General features: G+C 45.9%; 1 protein-coding gene and 1 long non-coding RNA gene across 6 annotated transcripts in view; one reads left to right on the top strand and one right to left on the bottom strand.

Annotated features, from left to right (window-relative positions):
* Positions 1-17,430, top strand: part of serhl (serine hydrolase like) — a 29,223-nt gene extending 11,793 nt beyond the window's left edge. For all 5 annotated transcript variants that reach the window (XM_055663015.1, XM_055663019.1, XM_055663017.1 and 2 more), the window contains 9 exons: positions 2,718-2,759; positions 2,924-2,943; positions 3,781-3,855; positions 5,785-5,888; positions 9,173-9,252; positions 9,961-9,995; positions 12,309-12,385; positions 15,027-15,120; positions 15,709-17,430. In XM_055663015.1, the coding sequence (XP_055518990.1) occupies positions 2,718-2,759; positions 2,924-2,943; positions 3,781-3,855; positions 5,785-5,888; positions 9,173-9,252; positions 9,961-9,995; positions 12,309-12,385; positions 15,027-15,120; positions 15,709-15,819 (638 nt within the window). In that variant the 3' untranslated portion in view covers positions 15,820-17,430. The remainder of the gene's footprint in view (positions 1-2,717; positions 2,760-2,923; positions 2,944-3,780; positions 3,856-5,784; positions 5,889-9,172; positions 9,253-9,960; positions 9,996-12,308; positions 12,386-15,026; positions 15,121-15,708) is intronic.
* Positions 5,895-22,761, bottom strand: LOC129713747 (uncharacterized). The gene is made up of 3 exons (XR_008726277.1): positions 22,468-22,761; positions 19,937-20,032; positions 5,895-6,033 (listed from the first exon to the last, which is right to left on the bottom strand). It is a non-coding gene; the product is annotated as an uncharacterized LOC129713747 (long non-coding RNA).
* Positions 22,762-24,532: the final 1,771 nt, after the last annotated feature.

The raw sequence follows: 24,532 nt of genomic DNA, 5'->3' as shown, positions 1-24,532 counted from the left end.
GGTTAATTGGCTTGGTAAAAGAGAAAATTGTCCCTAGTGTGTGTAGGATAGTGTTAATGTGCGGGGATCGCTGGTCGGCGCGGACCCGGTGGGCTGAAGGGCCTGTTTCCGCGCTGTATCACTAAACTCAACTCAGCAGGTCAGGCAGCATCTGTGAAGGGAATGAACAGAGGACATTTCGGGTCGGGACCTTCCTTCAGGCTAATTGCATCAAGGTGGAAAAAGCTGGAAAAGAGAGATGGGGGCGTACTAAGCTTGGCGAGTGATAGATGGAGGATAGACACAGAATGCTGGAGTAACTCAGCGGGTCAGACAGCATCTCTGGAGAAAAGGAATCAGTGACGTTTCGGGTCGAGACCCTTCTTCAGACCCAAAACGTCACATATTCCATTTCTCGAGATATGTATGACCTGCTGAGTTACTCCGGATTTTTGTATCTATTTTCGGTTTAATAATAATAATAAATACTTTATTGATCCCCTCGGGGAAATTCAGATGTCCAGAAGCCCCCAACCAACAAATCCACAGATTCAAAACGAACGCAGACAGAATATACACTGCGGACACTACCTGAGAGCAATAAATACTTAAAAAGACCAATAATTAACAATTAAAAAATTTTTAAAAATTGCAAGAATGCATCCCCCTACAGCCTAGCGGTCCGAATTATAAAATCTAATGGCTGCAGGGGTGAAGGATCTCCTGAACCGCTCCGTTCTACAGGGCAGGGAGAGGAGCCGGTTGTTGTTCCGAGTGCTCTTTTGACTCTCCAGAATAACATGGAGGGGATGCCCAGGGTTTTTCAGGATGACCTGCACCTTGTGCCTCATACGCCTCTCAAGCGCATCCATCCCAGAGTCTACTCTCCCTTCCAGCACTGAGCTAGCTGGTTTAACCAGTTTGACCAGCTTCTTGTTGTTTTTTTGCACTTCGTGTTACTCCGGATTTTTGTATCTATTTTCGGTTTAGACCAACATCTGCAATTCCTTGCGTAAGAAAGAACCGCAGATGCTGGTTTAAATCGAAGGTAGACACAAAATGCTGGAGTAACTCAGCGGGTGAGGCAGCATCTCTGGAGAGAAGGAATGGGTGCATTTCGGGTCGAGACCCTTCTTCAGTCTCTGACCCAAAACGTGGCCCGTTCCTTGCCTCCAGAGATGCTGCCTCGCCCGCTGAGTTACTCCAGCATTTTGTGTCTTATCTGCAGTTCTTTCCGACGCTCGCCTCTTAACCGGAACTCGAAAGAGGGAGCACATTACGCCAATTTTGGCCTCCCTTCACTGGCTCCCAGTGCACTTTCGAGTTCATTTTAAAATTCTTTTATTTGTTTTTAAATCGTTGAATGGGCTCACCCCGCCTTACCTCTTTGAGCTGCTCCACCCATACGCTCCTGCCCGGTGCCTCAGGTCAGCTGATCAGCTGCTCCTTGAGGTACCAAGGTCTAAGCGGAAGCTCAGAGGGGATAGAGCCTTTTCTGTTGCTGCTCCGGCACTCTGGAACACCTTGCCGTTGCACATCAGACAGGCCCCCTCACTGTCCATCTTCAAATCCACCCTAAAAACTCATTTGTATTCTCTGGCTTTCGACACTGGCTGAGATATTGCTCCTGTTTTTAGTGCTTTTAATGTCTTTTAATTTCTACTGTTTTATAGTCCTTTGTTTTACGGTTTTTAATGGTTTGTAATAACTTCTTGTCCATGAGTTCTCATGTACAGCGTCTGTGGCAACTGCAGTTGTTTAAAGTGCTTTATAAATAAAGTTATTATTATTATTATTATTACAGGAGTGATAGCTGGATACAGGTGTGGGGGTTTGATGAGCAGATGGGTGGTATAAGTGACAAAGGCTAGAAGTGAAAATGAGACAAAGTGTGTCAGATAGGGAGAGAAGAGGAGGAGTGAAAAGTAAAACTGGAGGATGGAATATAGGGGGAAGGTGGTGGTTGGGAACGGGAGAGAGAGGTAAAAGAGAAATGAAGGACTCGGGAATGGGAGATGAGTGAACAAATGAGCTGGGCGGAGTTCAGTTTATTGTACAGTGAAAACCTTTTATTGCATGCTAACCAGTCAGCGGAAAGACAAGGTGTAGGAAGGAACTGCAGACACAAAAAAGCTGGAGTAACTCAGCGGGTCAGACGGCATCTCTGGAGAGAAGGAATAGGTGACGTTTCTGGTCGAGACACTACTTCAGGCTAAACTAAACTGGCCCTTGTTGATTTTTGTTTTAAGATACGTTTTACTCAAGGGTGGTAGGTTTATGGAACACACAGCTAGAGGCAGGTAGTTGAGGCAGGTACAGTCACCTGCCACTTGTATGTCAAGAAGCATTTGGTCAGGTACATAGGTTTGAAAAGACGTGGGCCAAATGCAGGCAGATTGGACTAGTGTAGATGGGGCACATTGGTTGGTGTGGGCAAATTGGGCCAAAGGGCCTGATTCCACACTGTAGGCATCTGACTCAGCATGGAAACAGGCCCTTCGGCCCACTGAGTCCACGCCGGCCACCGATCACCTGTTCACACTAGTGCAATCCCCAGAGCCAAAGCCCTGAATCTAATCAAAGGTCGGACACTCAGGTCATTGAAAAGGATATTGATTTACCATCTTTGGATTGTCCCCAGCTCTGCACCTCCAGACGATGCTGGAAATGGAGGAGAAATCTTTAAAAAATATACACTGATATGTTTTTGAAATTTTAATAGCTTCTTCTTATTGCAGGGTTAAACTGGAATAGGTTCAGCATCTTGGGCCACAGCTTGGGTAAGTCAGCAGCTCCTCACTTGATATTGCTAAGGTCGACTGCGTTTCGTTATCTCTGTACTGTACACTGCACAATGACAATAAAGATGAATCTGAATCTGAATCTGAATCTAAGGTCTATCGTTCTATGTCAGACATTAACATTTCCTATGTTTCTCCTCCAGGGGGCAATGTTGGAGGAATGGTGAGTACTGTATTTGATTTGTTTCCTGCTATTTCTTGTTTAATTGTGCAAGTATTCTTTGGTTATCCTCATGGGTCAAGAGGTCATTAGATCATAAGTGATAGGAGCGGAATTAGGCCATTCGGCCCATCTAGTCTACTCCGCCAGCCAATCATGGCTGATCCATCTCTCTCCCTCCTAACCCCATTCTCCTGCCTTCTTCCCGTAATCTCTGACACCGGTACTAATCAAGAATCGATCTGTGGTCAGTGCGGACTCGGTGGGCCGAAGGTCCTGTTTCCGCGCTGTATGTCTAAACTTAAAAAAAAACTAAACGAAACGGCCAGCTTTTTGTTGCAAACATGATCTCAAATGTCGCGCAGAGCAAAAATCGATGAAATATCGCGACTTGTGAAGCAACGGTAATGCGACGGGCATTAAAAAATGATGGTCGATAGCAATGAAACACAAATTTTATCACGGGTTAATTGGCTTGGTATAAGTGTAAATTATCCTGAGTGTGTGGAGCGTAGTGTGAAGGGGCCTGTCCCACTTTCACAACCTCATTCACAACCTTTTTTACCCGTGGACATTTTTCATCAGGCTAGACAAAACGCCCCGACCTACTTGATGCCACGAGTACCTAAGGCCCCCCTACGACCTACCTACGACCTCGTGACGACCACGCTGCGAGTATGAGTCAAGGGCAAACTCGGCAGAGGTCGTGAAAGTGGGACAGGTCCTTTCGCGTGCGGGGACCGTTGATCGGCCTGTTTCCGCGCTGCGTCTCTAAACTAAACTGCAAAGCTAAACAGTGCCTGAGTAGTAATCGCATCTTGCATTCTCTCTTGGTTACAGTTCTGCTCAGTGTTCCCGGAGATGGTGGACAAACTGATAGTGCTGGATGGATTTGGATATTTTCCAATTGAGTCCGTAAGTTTTATGTTTGCCATCTATCTACTCATGAACGGGAATATGTTGCACTGTGCACAAACTGACAAACCACTGACAAACTGGCGGCACGGTGGCACAGTGGTTGAGTTAGACAGTAGACAATAGACAATAGGTGCAGGACTAGGCCATTCAGCCTTTCGAGCCAGCACCACCATTTAATGTGACCATGGCTGATCATCCCCAATCAGTACCCCGTTTCTGCCTTCTCCCCATATCCCCTGACTCCGCTATCTTTCAGAGCCCTATCTAGCTCTCTCTTGAAAGTATCCAGAGAACCGGCCTCCACCACCGGCCTCCACTCTGAGGCAGAGAATTCCACAGACTCACAACTCTCAGTGTGAAAAAAAGTTGTTGCCTCACAATGCCAGAGACCCGGGCTCGATCCTGATCACGGGCGCTGTCTGTACGGAGTTTGTACGTTCTCACCGTGACCCCATGGGCTTTCTCCCAAATCTTCGGTTTCCTCCCACACTCCAAAGACATGCAGGTTGGCTTGGTATATTTATAAATTATCCCGTGGGATAGGGTTAGTGTGCAGGGGTCGCTGGTCGGTGCGGTCTAGGTGGGCCGAAGGGCCTGTGTCCTTGCTGTATCTCTAAACTAAACTAAATTAAACAGACATAACGGCGTTTGCAGCTTCCACTCTGGGATAAATCCACCCCGACCCGCAGAGCTCCATTATTGGTTTAACCAACCGCCCTTCCTTTGACTCCATCTACACCTCATGCTGCCTCGGCAAGGCCAGCAGCATCATCAAGGACGGGTCTCAACCTGGCCACAGCCTCACGCTCGTGAAAATACTGAAACCTCAGACTCTAGAAATCAGAAGTAAAACCAAAAATGTCGGAAATACCCAGTAGGTAAAGCGGAGAGATAAAGTGAGATTGACTTGAAACAATGACTTTATTTCTCATTCCACACATGCTGCCTGACTTGCTGAATGTTTCCAATTCACATTGTGGCCCTGAGCAATTAGTTGCGGGTGGGTGGGTGGGTGGCACATTATCCAAGAGCTAATTTGTATATATATATATATATATATATATGTGTGTGTGTGTAAATATATATATATATATAGAACCGGGACATTACAGTTTTCAGGTATCTGTACATATCTCTCTCTCCCTCTATATTTATATATATATATATATATATATATATATATATATATACACGTGTGTGTATATAGTGTGTATATATGTGAGTGTGTGTATGTGTGGAAATATGTACGTATGTATTCATGTACAGTATGTATATATATACGTATATATATATATATATATATACATACACACACACACATACATACACACACACTGTACCTGCATACATACGTACATATTTCCACACACACACACACACACATGTGTATACATTTATATTTTTATATACATATAAATATAGAAGGAGAGAGAGATATGTACAGATCCCTGAAAACTGTAACGTCCAGGTTTAGGGGCAGTTTCTTCCCCACAGCCATCAGGTTATTAAACACGACAACCTCCAAATAAGCTCTGAACTACATAGAAGGGAGCTAATTATTTTTGTCTTGGCTTTTTATTTTTTTAAATACATGGAACTTTAGTATGGCTTTATGGTAATTCGATTTGGTACATGTGACAATGAACTGACCTTGAAACTTTGATGTTGTTCGTTATGGCGTTGCAGAGTGCTGCGATTACATGTCCGCTGGGCTGGTGCAAGTAAGAATGTCATTGTTCCGTTTCAAGGCACATGACAATAAAACACTCTAGACTCTTTGAAATCATCCCAAGCACATTGCACGTTCTGTGCTGAAGAACAGTGGAGAAATGAGAGTGTGTTTTACGTGCATTAGGAGGGAAGAATGGTGTCTTTTCACAGGTTGGGATGGCTTTTCCTAACCTGGAGCTGTGTCTTAATTCCTAGAAAACTGCTCAAGAGCGACTTAAGGTAGCCATCACTGAGCTTATGAAGCTGGAGAAGGAGCAGGGCTCTCCCAGAGTGTATACCCCAGATGCTGCTCTGAAGAGGTTGGTATTCATATTAGGCCAACATGATCAATTAGGCTGAGCGTCTGGAGATCTCCCCGTGTTAATTCTGGGATGCATTGCTTGTTGTCCTGTCAACACACTCTCACGCATGATTCCACAAAGAACGAGGCGATCAGCCTTTAATCTGTGTTGGTAAAGAATATTTTTAGTTTAGTTTAGAGATACAATGGGGAAACAGTCCCACCGAGTCCGGGCGCCGACCAGCATTCACCCCGTGCACTCCTCGCACTATCCTACACACTGGGGACAATTTACAATTCCTACTGAAGCCGATTAACCAACGAACCTGGACGCCTTTGGAGCGTGGGAGGCAACCGGAGCACCCGGAGAAAAACCCACGTGGTCACGGGAAGAATGTACAAACTCCGTACGGACAGCACTCGTGGTCAGGATCGAAGCCGGCTCTTTGGTGCTGTAAGGCGGCAACTCTACCTCGACACCACTGTGCTGCCCAATTTCTGGGGAAGTGAATCTGTGGTCTTATGGACCCCAGTGGGATAGATGGGATACGATGGCAATTGACCAGTGTCTGAGTCAGAGAGTCATACAGCATGGAAACAGACCTTTTGGCCCAACTTGCCCATACCGACTCCTCTGTGCCCCATTTACATTAGTCCCACCTGCCCATATCCCTCTAAACCAGGGGTTCCCAACCTTTTTCGTCCCGTTTACCCCCGGCAACTTTAATAGCACATAACAATGTTATTTCACTTATTTATGAACGACTAATGATGAACAGATACCGGTATACCAGAAGCAAACACAGTCAGTCAATGAGAAAATATATGTACAAATCCAGAATTGACAAATTTACCCCCTGGGTCAGCGACATTTACCCCTTGGGAGTAAATTTACCCCAGGTTGGCAACCCTCGCTCTAAACCTTTCCTACCCACGTACATGTCCAAATATATTTTAAATGTTGTGATAGTTCCTGCATAAACTATCTTTTTCAGCAGCTGGTTCCAAATACTCGCCACTGTTTGTGTAAAAAAAGTTGCCCCTCAGATTCCTATTAAATCTTCCGCCCCCCCCCCCCCCCCTCTGCTTAAACCTATGGATCTTGAGATCAGCCATGATCACATTGAATGGCAGTGCTGGCTCGAAGGGCTGAATGGCCTTCTCCTGCACCTATTGTCTATTGAGATTCCCCTCCACTGGGTGAGAGTGTGTATTTACCCCATCTATTCCCCCACATGGTCTTATACACCTCCATAGGATCACTCCACAGCCTCTCCCACTCCAAGGCATAAAGTCCCAGCCTGCCCAACCTCTTCCTATGCCTCAGTCCTGGCGACATCCTCGAGAATTCCTTGGATGAGATGAGTTTTATTTTCGTGAATTCCCGATTTATTGGATGACTTGAGTTTTAATTCCCCAGCGGATGCGGTGGGAGTTTGACCTTGTTCTTCTGGATCAACAATCCAGAGCCATCCTTAGACGGCACATCTGGCAGAGTCACAGCTCTGGCAACTCCGGTTCGATCCTTACCTCAGCTGCTATCTGTACAGAGTTTGTACGTTCTCCTTGAGACCGTGTGGGTTTTCTCCGGGCGCTCCGGTTTCCACCCACACTCCAAAGACGTGCAGTTGTTCAGCACGGACTAGAAGGGCCGAGATGGCCTGTTTCTGTGCTGTAATTGTTATATGGTTAAGTGGCTTTGGTAAAAATGTTCCCTTGTGTGTAGTATAGTAGGGATTGCTGGTTGGCGCAGACTCGATGGGCCGAGGGGCCTGTTTCTGCGCTGTAGCTCTAAACTAAACTAATGTAAGTTAAACTCTGCTGTTCATCATGCTGTGGAAACTAACCAACCCAGAACCAACCCTCCGCACTATCCTCAGCATCCTTAAAGCTTGCCTATTACATTTTTGCATAATTCATCAAATTCCTATTCTCTAGGATGATAATAAGGAGGGAAAACACAAACATGAAGCTTCAATTCTTTCAAATCTTTTAACAACTTTAAAGGATTCAACATCTGAAGAAGGGTCTCAACCTGAAACATCATCTCTTCCTTTTCTCCAGAGATGCTGCCTGTCCCACTGAGTTACTCCAGCTTTTTTGTGTCGATCTTCGTATTGCCTGTATCTCAATTGCTATCTATTCCCATCATCTAATCTTCCAGATTCATGCCAGTCTCAAAATGGTTCTCCGTTCCCCCTCTCTTCCATCTTGTCTTGATCAGCAACATATTGAGCTCCAGAGACTCTCTCTCCTCTCTCTCCTCTCTCTCCTCCCTCTCTCTCCTCCCTCTCCCTCTCCCTCTCCCTCTCCCTCTCCCCCTCTCTCTCTACCTCTCCCTCTCTCTCTGTCCCTCTGTCCTCTGTCTCTCTCTCTGCCTCTGTCTCTCTCTCTCTCCTCTGTCTCTCTCTCTGCCTCTCTCTGTGTCTGTGTCTGTGTCTGTCTGTCTCTTTCTCTCTAGCTCGGTCTGCCTGTCTCTCTGTCTGTCTCTCTCGCTCTCTCACTCTGACTCTCACTCTCACACACATCTCATCATATCCCTAAATAAAGAATTGCAGCAATCCCATGCTCTGGAATGTTATAGTTAAATCTAAAACCACAGAGCTAGAGTTACTCGATGGGTTAGTCAGCATCTCTGGAGAACATGAGAGGTGATGTTCAGTCTGAAGAAAGGTCTCGACCCAAAATGTTACCCATTTCTTCTCTCCAGACATGCTGCCTGTCCCACTGAGTTACTCCAGCTTTTTGTGTCTATCTTCGGATTAAACCAGCTTCTGCAGTTCATTCCTACAACATGAGAGGTGATGTTTTGGGTTGGGTCCCTTCAGACCAAAGAAGGGCCCTGACTCGAAATGCATGTATCCATGTTCTCCAGAGATGCTGCCTGACCCACTGAGTTACTCCAGAACCTTATGTCTCTCTTCATTCCTTGTACCATTTTAGTAATTCTCACTAAGACATCTCAGAATCCCGGTGCCCCATTCTGGACTCAGGCTGTGATGTACAGGAAGTGATTCTGCAGGGGCAGTGTGCTCTGAATGCAGGTTGTGTTTCAGAAACTAGGTGTAAAACACAACATGCTGGCATAACTCAGCGAGTCAGGCAGCATCTGTGGAGGGACCAGATAGACAACGTTTTGGGTTGGGACACTTCTTTAGACCTGAGATTCCAGCATCTGCTGTTCCGTGTGTTTCCGATCCAGTCCCTGAATGAACAAAGTAGACAGGCCAGTCATCAGTTCCCTTCCTTTGCCTTGATGCCCACATTCTCTGCTCTTTAACTAATCTTTCTTTTGCCCTTCAGGCTTTTGCAGGGAAATAAATCGATAACTGACGAAAGTGGCAAAATCCTGTTGCAGCGGGGAACCTCCGAGGTACATGGAGGTAGGATAGGCTGCAGCATGGAGGCAGCTATTGTCAACCTTTTTTACTACAGTAAACCCTCACTATTACAGACTTCTTCATAACAGATTTTATATATAGCTCTTTAAGAACACAGGCTGCTCGTTACACTACGGAGGCTATTGAAATGGTCAGGGCATTGAAACTGACATGACATTGAAATTGACAAGGAATTGAAATTGACAAGGCATTGAAATTGAGAAGGCAATGAAATTTGTGCCCAACTTTGTGTGGGTCAAGGCATTGAAACTGACAAGTTTAGTTTAGAGTTACCAAGTTGAAACAGGCCCTTCGGCCCACCGAGCCCACGCAGACCAGAGATCACCCCTACACTAGTTCTATCCTACACACTATAGACAATTTACAGTTAATCTTCAACCCTGTACATCTTTGGGATGTGGAAGGAAACCAAACGATGCGGAGAAAACCCACATGGTCACAGACAGAACGTACAAACTCCATACAGACAGCACCTGCAGTCAGTTTCAAACCAGGGTCTCTGCAGGGTCTTGTAATTGTACCCTCCTCAGAAATTTCCCCTCTCAGTCTGACCTGCTGAGTGTTTCCAGCTTTTACTGTTTCTATTTGTTAAAGCATTTGTTGTTCCAGCATCTGCAGATGTTTGATTTTCATGTCCAGTTGAGAATATTAGCTTGTATTTCTAATAACTTCTGTTTCTTTTTTTTCAAGGTCTTGTGTTTACCAGAGACCTGAGAATCAACCTGGTAAGTTTTCTGTTGATTCCAGCTGTTGCAATTAACCAGTGCATCATTTCTTTCCATTTGGATGGGTCAGAGTGTAGGTGTGCGGGTCAAGTCGAGTTCATTGTCATGTGCACAACTACGGTAAGGTGCAGGTACAATGAAAATCTTGCTTGTAGCAGCATCACGGGCACATGGACTCAGATAACACACAGAATCATAAATTATATATAAATGATGATGATTGTGGTGATGATGATGATGATGGTGGTGATGGTGATGATGATGGTGATGATGATGATGATGATGATGATGATGATGGTGATGATGATGATGATGATGATGATGGTGATGATGATGATGGTGATGATGATGATGATGATGATGATGATGATGATGATGATGATGATGATGATGATGATGATGATGATGATGATGATGATGATGGTGATGATGATGATGATGATGATGATGATGATGATGATGATGATGATGATGATGATGATGATGATGATGATGATGATGATGGTGATGATGATGATGGTGATGATGATGATGATGGTGATGATGATGATGATGATGATGATGATGATGATGATGATGATGATGATGATGATGATGATGATGATGATGATGATGATGATGATGATGATGGTGATGATGATGATGATGATGATGATGATGATGATGATGATGATGATGATGATGATGATGATGGATGATGATGATGATGATGATGATGATGATGATGATGATGATGATGATGATGATGATGATGAGGATGATGATGATGATGATGATGATGATGATGATGATGATGATGATGATGATGATGATGATGATGATGATGATGATGATGATGATGATGATGGTGATGATGATGATGATGATGATGATGATGATGATGATGATGATGATGATGATGATGATGATGATGATGATGATGATGATGATGATGATGATGATGATGATGATGATGATGATGATGATGATGATGGTGATGATGATGATGATGATGATGATGATGATGATGATGATGATGATGATGATGATGATGATGATGATGATGATGATGATGATGATGATGATGATGATGATGATGATGATGATGATGATGATGATGATGATGATGATGATGATGATGATGATGATGATGATGATGATGATGATGATGATGATGATGATGATGATGATGATGATGATGATGATGATGATGATGATGATGATGATGATGATGATGATGATGATGATGATGATGATGATGATGATGATGATGATGATGATGATGATGATGATGATGATGATGATGATGATGATGATGATGATGATGATGATGATGATGATGATGATGATGATGATGATGATGATGATGATGATGATGATGATGATGATGATGATGATGGTGATGATGATGATGATGATGATGATGATGATGATGATGATGATGATGATGATGATGATGATGATGATGATGGTGATGATGATGATGGTGATGATGATGGTGATGATGGTGATGGTGATGATGGTGATGATGGTGATGATGATGTGATGGTGATGATGATAGTGATGGTGATGATGATGATGATGGTGATGATGGTGCTGGTGATGATGGTGATGATGATGATGGTGGTGGTGATGATGGTGCTGGTGCTGATGGTGATGAGGATGATGGTGATGATGATGATGGTGATGAGTGATGATGGTGCTGGTGATGATGGTGATGATGATGCTTGTGATGATGATGATGATGGTGATGATGATGATGATGATGATGATGGTGATGATGATGGTAATGATGATGGTGATGATGGTGATGATGGTGATGGTGATGATGGTGATGATGGTGATGATGATGGTGATGATGATGATGATGGTGATGATGATGGTGATGATGATGGTGATGATGATGGTGATGATGATGCTGGTGATGGTGATGGTGATGATGGTGCTGGTGATGATGGTGCTGGTGATCATGGTGCTGGTGATGATGATGATGATGGTGATGATGATGGTGATGATGGTGATGATGGTGCTGGTGATGATGGTGCTGGTGATGATGATGGTGATGATGATGGTGATGATAATGGTGATGATGATGGTGATGATGATGGTGATGATGGTGCTGGTGATGATGTGAAAGCAGGGGCAAATAGGGACTGCCTGGGGCACCTGTGGCCAACAAGGTATTCTAGGCTGTTTGGGTTCTCGAACTTTAAGCACCCTTGCCTAGGCTCATAAGGATTACGTTTAAACAGGAAAAGCAGCCAACTGACTGGATGAGGAGGACGTGGAACATAATGGTTATTTGTTGTGTTTGTTTCCTTACCCTCCCTAAAGCTCACCCCCACGAAGCTGGCCATCGACCAATTTCTAGAGTTTCAGAAGAAAATCACAGCGGAAGTACTCCTTATATTGTAAGTATACATGCAGCAGAGTGGCACGGTAGAGTTGCTGCCTTACAGCGCCAGAGACCCAGGTTCGATCCTGACCACGGGTACTTGTCTGTACAGAGTTTGTACGTTCTCCCCGTGACCTGCGTGGGTTTTCTCCGAGAACTCCGGTTTCCACCCACACTCCAAAGGCGTGCAGGTTTGTAGGTTAATTGGCTTTGGTAAAAATTGTAAATTGTCCCTAGTGTGTGCAGGATAGTGTCAATAGTGTGGGGGCCGCAGGCCGGAACGAAGGTGCCTGTCTCCTCGCTGTATTGTTAAAGTAACCGTTGAAAGAAAGAAATTAAACCTTGCATCTAGATGTCACCTTCCTCAGATTGTCCCAAGTACATCAGTCTATGAAAGTAAGAATGCAGGTACAGCAGGCAGTGAAGAAAGTGAATGGCATGTTGGCCTTTATAACAAGAGGAGTTGAGTATAGGAGCAAAGAGGTCCTTCTGCAGTTGTACAGAGCCCTAGTGAGACCACACCTGGAGTATTGTGTACAGTTTTGGTCCCCTAATTTGAGGAAGGACATTCTTGCTATTGAGGGAGTGCAGCGTAGGTTACAAGGTTAATTCCCGGGATGGCGGGACTGTCATATGCTGAGAGAATGGAGCGGCTGGGCTTGTACACGCTGGAGTTTAGAAGGATGAGAGGGGATCTTATTGAGACATATAAGATTGTTAAGGGTTTGGACACGCCAGAGGCAGGAAACATGTTTCCGATGTTGGGGGAGTCCAGAACAATGGGCCACAGTTTAAGAATAAGGGGTAAGCCATTTAGAACGGAGACGAGGAAACACTTTTTCTCACAGAGAGCTGTGAGTCTGGAATTCTCTGCCTCAGAGGGCGGTGGAGGCCGATTCTCTGGATACTTTCAAGAGAGAGCTAGATAGGGCTCTTAAAGATAGCGGAGTCAGGGGATATGGGGAGAAGGCAGGAACGGGGTACTGATTGGGGATGATCAGCCATGATCATATTGAATGGCGTTGCTGGCTCAAAGGGCCGACTGGTCCACTCCTGTCCCAGAGAATTCCACAGATTCACCACTCTCTGTGTGAAAAAAATGTTTTCCTCATCTCGGTCCTAAAAGACTTCCCCCTTATCCATAAACTGTGACCCCTTGTTCTGCACTTCCCCAACATCGGGAACAATCTTCCTGCATCTAGCCTGCCCAACCTCTTAAGAATTTTGTAAGTTTCTATAGGATCCCCCCTCAGTCTTCTAAATTCTAGCGAGTACAAGCCGAGTCTATCCAGTCTTTCTTCATTTGAAAGTCCTGCCATCCCAGGAATCAGTCTGGTACAGGCCCTTCGGCCCACTCTTTCTGTGCTGAATACGAGACCAGGGCCAAATCTTATCTGTCTACACATGATCCGTCTCCCTCCATTCCCTGCATATCCATGTACCTATCCACAAGTCTCCACAGCCCCCATCCCCGGCTATGTTGTTCATTAATACATCACGGATACAGGCTCTTTAGCCCGACATCCATTCCGACCAAGATGCCCATCCACGCTAGTCCCATTTGCCAATGATTAGAGGGGTACAGCACGGAAACAGGTCCTTTGGCCACGACCGAGTCCACGTCGAACATCGATCACCCATTCGCACTAGTTCTATGTTATTCCCACCTTTGCATCCACTCCCTACACACGAGGGGACAATTTACACAGGGCCAATTAACCTACAAACCGGCAAGTGTTTGGGATGTGGGAGGAAACGGGGAGCAGATTCAGATTCAGATTCAACTTTAATTGTCATTGTCAGTGTACAGTACAGGGACAACGAAATGCAGTTAGCATCTCCCTGGAAGAGCGACATAGAATATGATTTCAATAAATAAATCTATTTACATGCATACAGTGTTTTTCCTGTGGGAGGAGCGTCCGGGGGGGGGGGTGATTGGCAGTCACCGAGGTACATTGTTGAGTAGTGTAACAGCCGCAGGGAAGAAGCTGTTCCTGGACCTGCTGGTCCGGCAACGGAGAGACCTGTAGCGCCTCCCGGATGGTCGGAGGGTAAACAGTCCATGGTTAGGGTGAGAGCAGTCCTTGGCGATGCTGAGCGCCCTCCGCAGACAACGCTTGCTCTGGACAGACTCAATGGAGGGGAACGAGGAACCGGTGATGCGTTGGGCAATTTTCACCACCCTCTGCAATGCTTTCTGGTCGGAGACAGAGCAGTTGCCATACCATACTGTGATACAGTTGGTAAGGATGCTCTCGATGGTGCAGCGGTAGAAGTTCACCAGAATCTGAGGAGACAGATGGACCTTCTTTAGTCTCCTCAGGAAGAAGAGACGCTGGTGAGCCTTCTTGACCAGAGTTGAGGTATTGTGGGTCCAAGAGAGGTCATCAGAGATGTTGACCCCCCAGGAACCTGAAGCTGGAAACACGTTCCACCTCCGTCCCATTGATGTGGATGGGGGTGACCCCGGGGAAAACGTGCAAACTCCACACAGACAGTTCCGGGGGGTCAGGAATGTACCCGGTTCCCTTGTGCTGCAAGGCACCGGCTCTACCAACTGCGCCACTGTGCCATCCTAACCGTGTTTGGCCCATACTCCTCTGAACCTTTCCTATCCACATACGTGTCCAAAATGTACTTTTCATTCACCTCAGAGCAAAAGACGGGCCATGGAAGGATGACAAGTGGAGTCCCGACCAACCACCGTATAATCTCTTGCTGGAGGGATACAGGAATGTCTCAAAGCAGGTAACGATTTGAGGCGGACCCCCCCACCCCATGGCGGCGGCTGGATAACGGTGGGGTTTAAAGGGTGGGCACATTCGTGGATTGCTGCAAGAGCCGCACGGTGGCGCAGCGGTAGAGTTGCCGCCTCACAGCGCCAAAGACCCGGGTTCCATCCCGACTACAGGTGCTGTCTGTACGGAGTTTGTACGTTCTCTCCGTGACCATGTGGGTTTTCTTTGAGATCTTCGGTTTCCTCCCACACTACAAAGACGTACAGGTTTGTAGGTTAAATGGCTGGGTATATGTGTAAATTGTCCCTAGTGTGTGCAGGATAGTGTTAGTGTGCGGGGGGGGGGAGTCACTGGTGGGTGCAGACTCCGTGGGCCGAAGGGCCTGTTTCCCTACTGTATCTCTAAAGTAAACTGAACTAAACTAAATTCCTGTGTCTGCACATGATCAATATCCCTCTATTCTGTGCATGCCCATGTGCCTATTTAAAAGTCTCTCAAACACCTCCATGTATCTCATTCCCATGTGCATCTTCACTGCCGTTGCTCTGTAACTGACTCTCCTCCCATCTCTCTCCCTCTCTCTCTCGAATTTGCCCAGTTTCTGCTGGCGAAGGTTGAAGGGAGTCACCACGTCCATTTGAACGAGCCCGAGAGAGTTGCAGGACTCATCGGTGACTTCCTGAAGGCGGATATCGTCTCTAAACTATGAAGGCAGATAGTTACGGGGGCTGCTCCGAGCCGAGGAGAAGAGATGACCCACAGGAGACAACGATCAGTGACAAATCCATCAGGTGTACGGATTGTAAATAATCAACTGTACCTCAGCGAGAAGCGTAATCGCCAGTGATGTGAAATTAATTGATCCTATAATGGAGATGTAGAGAGGAAGAACTAATTGTTCGGAGTTAACGAACAATGAAGACTTCGCCCCTTGGTGAACAGGATGAAATACGGAATTAGCCATCAGGCTGTTGAATGGTTTTTAATTCTCTTTACTTCACAGGTTAGAACATTTTATCTTTTCAATATTAGACATTCATTTAAATTGGTGCTTTCAAAGATGCAGCTGCTTAGATAGGATGTCATGCTCGGTGGGCTGAAGACTCGTTGGGCCAAAGAGCCTGCTTACACGCTGTATCTTTAAGCTAAACTAAACTGAACTGCCCACTAGCCCTTGATCTGGATAATAATAGACAATAGGTGCAGGAGTAGGCCATTCGGCCCTTCGAGCCAGCACCGTCATTCAATGTGATCATGGCTGATCATTCCCAATCAGTACCCCGTTCCTGCCTTCTCCCCATATCCCCTGCCTCCGCTATTTTTAAGAGCTCTATCTAGCTCTCTCTTGAATGCATCCAGAGAACCTGCCTCCACCGCCCTCTGAGGCAGAGAATTCCACACTCACCACTCTCTGTGAGAAAAAGTGTTTCCTCGTCTCCGTTCTAAATGGGTTACTCCTTATTCTTAAACTGTGGCCTCTGGTTCTGGACTCCCCCAATATCGGGAACATGTTTCCTGCCTCTGGCGTGTCCAAGCCCTTAACAAATCGGAAGGTGTTTATTGTCAATGGCAATTTTTCTGTGGGAGATATCCCGGATTGAGTGTAGGAGTGGGAATAGAGACACTGGGCTTTGACCGGAGAAGCAAAGACTGACATTTAATAAAATGATTGAGATTATACAAACAGGGGGCATCTCAACCAATACAGTTTGAAGGTTTAACTTCACTGGAGGTGAGAATGTGCTTTTTCCCCTCCCCACCTGCCACCGATTCACTAAACCCAAAACCTCCTGTCCCAGTGCCAGGGATCCAACACTCTCAGGGGGGTCGGTACATGTTCATAAGTGATGGTAACAGAATTAGGCCATTCAGCCCATCAAGTCTACTCCTCCATTCAATCCTGGCTGATCTATCTCTCCCTCCTAACCCCATTCTCCTGCCTTCTCCCCGTAACACCTAATCAAGAATTTATCGATCTCTGCCTTAAAAATATCCATTGGCAGGTCACGGTGGCACAGCGGTAGAGTTGCTGCCTTACAGCGCTTGCAGCGCCGGAGACCCGGGTTCGATCCCAACTATGGGCGCTGTCTGTACGGAGTTTGTACGTTCTCCCCGTGACCTGCATGGGTTTTCTCCGAGATCTTCAGTTTCCTTCCTATACACAATTTGAATTCCTGTTCTACACGGTTAATTGCACTCGCTAGGATTCATTTCTGAACGTTCCCAGTTGTAACTGTTTATCTACAATAGCCTGTATCCGGCACCTGGCTGTTAATAATGATGTTAATAAATAGTTTGAGCTTTTTGCTCTGAAACTCCACGGCTGGCTCCAGGTATGTTTCAAGAGGTGACCTCGGCCAGTCAGTGATTGGAGACCTGGTTCGGGCTGGAAAGCAGCAAATAGTTTGCTCTGTGTTGCATCCGTCGCTGCGGACTTGCTGTTGGTGAGGGGGGTGGAGGGGCGGTACATGTGAGAGGTGGGTGTTGCCAGAGCAACTCGCCACGTCTGGGATACAGGGTGGTCTGTCTGCTGTACCACTGGGTCAGGGTGGCATCAAGCATAGATGTGGACATCAATCCCAGGTGTGTTTACAACAAGCCCAGATGTGGACCAACCCCAGATGTGAACATCAAGAACAGATGTGGGCCACCCCAGATGTGACCATCAAGGATATATGTGGACCACCCCAGATGTGACCATCAAGGACAGATGTGGACCACCCTCAGATGTAATCATCAAGGACAGATGTGGACCACCCCCAGATGTAATCATCAAGAATAGATGTGGATATCAAGCCCAGATGTGGTTATCAGGAACAGATGTGGACAACTGGCTGACAGGAGGGGCTTGGACAGGTGGCAGAGATTTACCAGGATACCTTAGGAAGGAGCGCGAGGTACCTAAAGATATGGGGTAGCAGAGATTGCTCTCCATACATAGAACATTGAACAGTACAGCAACAGTTTATCTCCTGGTCACCTGGTGCGATAGTGGAGTACAAGAGCAGAGAATGTTGCCGACTGCCCCATTCCAGACTGCATCCAACAGCATCACACACCAGTTATGCTCAACCTCATGTGGTTATACACCACTGGCCATAGACTCACGGAGTGATACACTGTTGACACAGGCCCTTCAGCCCAACTGGCCCACACTGGCCAACATGACCCAGCTACACTAGTCCCACCGGCCAGCATTTGGTCCATATCCCACCAAACCTGTCCTATCCATGGTCCGTCTAAGAGGTTAAGCCCCCTGGGTCGATATCCCTTGGTGTCTCCACCATACCCTTCCCCCAAAGTCCCACTGCGGAAAGACCCTAGCCTGAGGTCCTCCCCCCACGGAGCCTGGGTGGTGGCTGCACCGAGCTTCAGCGACTCCTTGCATTCTGAAGAAGGGTTCCGACTCAAAACGTCAACTGTTCCTTTGAGATGCTGCTGACCGCGGAATTACTCCAGCACTTTGTATCTTTATCTGTGGGTGGGGGTGAAGATGACATTTGGGGTCAGGGCCCTTCTTCAGACTGTATCTAAAATTGTGAGTATTGTACTGCAAATTCTACTGTTAGCAAAATATTGTGGAAGCTCTGTGGGGAAGGTCCTTAGTTTAAGAACCTCCTTTGCACATAAAACGTGTTGCTCTGTTTTAAATAGGTAATAACCGCTAATGTGCTCATTTTAAGTGATAGACTAACACTAGTCCCACCTGCCAGCATTTGGTCCATATCCTACCAAACCTGTCCTATCCATGGTTCGACTAAGAGGTTACATGTTTTAAAAATATTGACTTGAACATTCTTCATCTATGTGTTTTAAACTTTTAACAAAGTATACAGCCAAACTTTTCAATACCTGGGGCTTTAATGGTTGTGGATAAGATATTCTGGAATAGAAAATAGCTTTCCCATTAAAACATTAATAGTTTAGTTTATAGTCACATTTTTTGTTGGAAACTAAACTAAACTAAACTACACTTTAAATTCAATTAATTCAAGACTAAACTGAAAAAGATCTTCCCAAATGTATCTCGTATTTGTGACAAACGTCTCCTTCAAGAAGCAACTACAACACATTCCTTCGCCTCTTGCATAAAATTACAGAACTTTTGGAGAGGAATTTTTGAAATTTTCTCAAAAACATTAAAAACAAAACTGGACCCCGACACGGAACTGATTATTCTAGGAACGTCAGAAGCCTGCTCTGAGCTATCAATATTTCGAAAGACGTTTCCTCAATTATGATCTGATAACGGCGAAAAAACAAATACTCAAATTTTGGAAACATACATCTGCCCCTACTCTTTAAAATGTGGATTATAAGCATGTCTGAGACGCTACATCTTCCAGTCCTGCCTCAAGACCCATCTCTTCACCTCTGCCTATCCTTAGCCCCACGTCCCCCTCCCTTTTCATCTGTGCATTAATTGCCTCATATTGTGTTTTGAATTGTATTCTGTCTTTACTTTGTGTACTAGTCATGTCTCTACTATTTATTTCATTCCCCTTACATGTTTTTCCTCTACCTGCTAAATTTTTGTAAGGTGTCCTTGAGACTCTTGAAAGGCGCCCATAAATAAAATGTATTATTATTATTATTACATCTTGAAAATATGAGACTTGTCTTAGCAGAAAAAACAGAGCATTTTTCAAAGACATGCACACCATTCATTGATTCATTACAAGGGTAGTATGGTGCAACACAACTTTGGAATTAAACCAACTTACGGTTTGGGTAATGGGTGGGGAGGGATGCGAGGCAGGTACCTTTTGTTTTTCTTTCTGTTTTTGACCTTATTTCTCTCCGTCTTCCTTATTTCTTTTACTTACTCACTCTGGCTCCACAACTTTGGTAGTCTAGGGGTTCTATCCTTGCACATCCACGCTCTCTCTTGCTTTTTCTCTCTTCTTCTCTCTCATCTTTGGCTAAAAATTAAAATTGGATCTGTACAATAACTGTATTATGTCATATGCCGCTGCTTATATTTTTGTACACTGCTTCTAATAAAAATGTGTTTAAATCAATTAATTCGGGTGTCGAGGGTAATGGACAGAAGGCAGGAGAATGGGGTTAGGAGGGAGAGATAGATCAGCCGTGATTGGATGGCGGAGTAGACTTGATGGGGCCGAATGGCATATTTCTGCTCCTATCACTTATGACGCTATGACCTTGTGACAATATTTAGATGTGGTACAACGTAATAGTGGATGTCGTCGTTCAAATGCAACGTTTAAAGGGAGGACAAGACCAAAGGCTTCAGGGGAATTCAAGCACAGCTCCTGTCCGGGTTACAGGAGGGTTCCGTTCCTGAGAACTGTCCGTAACCCGGACTGTTACGGAAAACGAACAGAAACAGCGTGTGGGAGGGGATCACAGACGGGGGAGCGAGTGAATGTGTAGCGAGCAGCCGCCGGCCGTGCTCGCTGACTCGGGGAGTGAGTGAGTCTGCTCATTGCCCCCCGGCTCAGCTCCTCCAAGCCGTCCCGCTTGTACCGGGGGGAGTGGGGGCAGAAGGCGGGCGGACATGTCCAGCTCACGCCCGGCAGAAGATGCCCGTGGCCGCCGGCTAGCCCATTCTGCAGCCCTCCCCGGTGCCCGTTCGTATGTACAGGCTGTTCATAAGTCGAGCGTACGGAACTCGGGGAGGACTTGAGTGAGTTCAGGTAACCAGGTGAATTTAAAGGGAGAGGATTATTTTTCTTAAAAATGTGAAAATACATAATATTTATTAATTTATCCAATTCCTTTTTTGTTTCTTTATTATGTTAACTATCTAATACTGTGTTTGCAAACCTGTTGTACGGCTGTATGTAGTTTAGTTTAGACAGACAGAGAGACAGTTTTCAGTCTGATGAAGGGTTCATCCATCCACATCCACACCCGAAGCACCATCCATCCTTTGTTCTCCAAAGATGCTGCCTGACCCGCGGAGTTCACGCCGAAGTGGGAATTTCATTGTTCGGTGTCGATACATATAACAATTAAACACTGTTAACTGTGTCGGAAGGAACTGCAGATGCTGGTTTAAACATGAAGATATACACAAAATGCTGGAGTAACTCAGTGGGACAGGCAGCAAATCTGGAGAGAAGGAGTGGTTGATGTTTCGGGTCGAGACCCTTTTTTAAACCGAAACACTCTTAACTCTTGACTTATGAATGCGTCGATGTTGATACAATCGCGGCGCCGGGGACGCGCTTGTTCCAGCACCAGGGCCCTGGACAGCTCCCAGTTCAGGGATAACTGCAATTTCCAGAGATCTGGGCAAAGATCCTAGAGGAGTACTGTGAGCAAATTCGTCATATACACAAATATGGTGAGGTACAGGTAAAATGAAAATTGTGCTTGTAGAACTATCACAGGCAGGTAGTCTCAGACAAGCACAGAAACATAAATATGCATGCTATGCATATGTAGAATGAGGGTCTGAAGAAGGGTCTCATCCCAAAGCATCACCTATTTCTTTTCACCAGATATGTTGCCTGACCCTCTGAGTTACTCCAGCATTTTGTATCTATCTGCAATTCCTTCCTACACAATAAGTTATAGGGTGATTTCACCAAAGGTCAAATGAGCGTAGATCCCCCCTCAGTAATTACAAGAGGGAACTGAAGGTAGAAAACAGCGGAAGTGAACAGCTGACATTTGCCGTGGAGATTTTAAGATCCAAAATATCGGGAATTAACACGTTTGCTCGCTGAATTTCATCAAAAGTAAGTTAATAATGCCTTACTTTTGATGAAATTCAGCGAGCAAACGCGATAATTCCCGATATTTTGGATCTTAAAATCTCCACGGCAAATGTCAGCTGTTCACTTCCGCTGCTTTCTACCTTCAGTTCCCTCTTGTAATTACCTTACTTTCTATCTTTTTTTGTTTTTTTTGCCTGAAAATTTAGGTCGCTGTGCTTCACGGTCACCCCGACTAGCACAGAAAATTTCAGCTCAAAAATCGGCCGTTTTCCATGTTTTTAACGGGTGGGAAAGTGCGTGTTTCCCCATTCACTTACATGTACCGATCTGACATATGTCCTCCAGTTAAAATTTTCGGTCACGTGAGGGGGGATCTACGCTCATTTGACCTTTGGTGAAATCACCCTATTCATTTATTATGTATAAAATTCAGCAAGACAGGAAACAGATAAAGGACTGATGACGAAGGTAAGCTACTTTTCCTACAAAAAGCTGGAGTAACTCAGCGGGTCAGGCAGCACCTCTGGTGAAAAGGAATAGTGACATTTTGGGTTGAGACGCTTCTTACTCTCAGTCTGAAGAAAGGTCTCGACCCAAAACATCACCCATTCCTTTTCTCCAGAGATGCTGCCTCACCTGTTAAGGTACCCCAGCATTTTGTGTCTAACCTGATGTATTTGTTCCTGTTATCCAGACAGTCCTCGGCAGAGTGGAGAGCCAGTGAGATAGTGTCTACGGATGGCCTTGTTGTTGAAGCAGATCCAGGTCATTTCTGAGGCAGGAGTTGATTTGTGCCACATTCAACTTGTCAAGATGCTACATAACATTAACAGTGGGTACCGGCCCCTGTTGCCAGGGAGCAGCCATTGAGCCGCCGCCAACTCTACAACATCAGTACTTTGGTTGATGTTGTCAAACACAGGAAAACGTCAGACTGCAGGAACGGGATTTGAAGATGTCCGTGATCATGGCCGTCCGTTGGGTTTCACCAAATCCCCTTTTTCCAGTAAAAAACATTCCGAGGAAAAATAAATTTGCGCGAAATTCGGGAAAATTCTGGTTCCGGCGCGGGATGATTTGTGGCAAACCGCGCCTGCGCAGTGGGGGGAAGCTGGTGACCAATGGACGTCGTCTCTCCGCGCCTGCGCAGTGGGGAGAAGCTGGTCGTCTCTCCGCGCCTGCGCAGTGGGGAGAAGCTGGTGACCAATGAACGTCGTCTCTCCGCGCCTGCGCAGTGGGAGGAAGCAGGTGACCAATGGACGTCGTCTCTCCGCGCCTGCGCAGTGGGGAGAAGCTGGTGACCAATGACGTCGTCTCTCCGCGCCTGCGCAGTGGGGCGCGCGGGATCAGATCGGGATCAGATCGCCGCCATTGTCAACGCATCGCCTCGATGATCCGGGCCTAGTCTGGGTGAGTGAGTGAGTGAGGCCGTGAAACGTTGCGGTGTTTGCCCGCCCGGTCTATCGGCCCCATCGGTCAGCCTGGCGCCCAGTGAGCGGGTCCCGTCCCGTCCGGTCCGCTGCCGGCCGCCGCTCGTCTGTCTCTGTCTGTCCGTCTGTCCGGGGAGACCGTTCTCCCGTCGCCGGGCGGGAAACAGGAACGACGGACTCTGGACCCAGTCCCGTCCCGGCAGCGACAACACAACACAACACGCGGGCGGGCGGGCGGGCGCTGCTCCAGCCGGGTGCTACACAGCCGGGTCCCACCCCCCCCCGGCCCCGGCCGGTCCCCCGCCCCCCACCGTCGCCTCTATCGGGGTGAACGACGGGCCCCGCACAACAACAACAACAACAACAACAGCAGCAGCAGCAGCGGCGGCGGCGGCGATGGCGATGGCGCCCTCTCTCTCTCTCTCTCTCCCCCTCACACCGGCTGCTGAATGTAGCAATGTTACAAAATTTTGAGATTTAAAAAATCAAGTCTGCAATTTATCCCATCAGATAAAGCATAACAATAAGTTTAATTTGACACCAAATTCACTTTCATATCTCAAGTATTAAAAACGTTATGACCATTTTCATACTCGGAAATTAGCATCTTGTTCCCTATTGATTTTCAATGGACATTACAAAAAAGCTGTGATCTTGGATAGTCAAAAGCCCATTTCTTAAGGAAAGATTAACATTTTTAAATAGCCTAAGTGTCCAAAGATTATTCACAAATAATTCACAATATAACATGATTTTTATATCTAATTTACATTAATTTATAGGCCAAATGGAAGGAATTTAGTGTTCAATTGCTGTAAATAAATGCCCATTTAAATCGGCTTTCTAGTGGGTTCATGTGGAACGCGCTGGTTTAGAACGTTGACATAGCGCTGGATTAGTGCCCTCAAATGCCGAGAAAAATACTGCGGGATATAAAAAGCCCAAAATGAACTATTCGTTATAGATAATTTGATATTCAGGGTTATATATATGCCCCATTTAATGTAAAAATAAGGTACATACCTTTAATTGTTTGCTTTATAAAACCCTGGGGCTGCGAGAGGTTGCGGAATGAGACAGTAATTTTAAAACTATTAGAACTATATTATCGAGGCCTATAAAACTAATAATACCTTTTGCGACCGGGTCTTGCAGCGATTTTTCGTTAATGATTTACTAGGCTGAACATGTGCGATTAGTACAGCCTAGTAAAAATCGCGTTTTAAACCCGCCCCCTCCAAACAGCGCCAAAATCGCGGCCATGGCTGAGGGCAGATTCCCAATGACGATTCAGGTAGGTTTT

This window comes from Leucoraja erinacea, chromosome 37 (assembly GCF_028641065.1).
Source record: "Leucoraja erinacea ecotype New England chromosome 37, Leri_hhj_1, whole genome shotgun sequence".
NCBI classification, from domain to species: domain Eukaryota; kingdom Metazoa; phylum Chordata; class Chondrichthyes; order Rajiformes; family Rajidae; genus Leucoraja; species Leucoraja erinaceus.
This window is presented reverse-complemented; position numbering and strand designations above follow the sequence as displayed.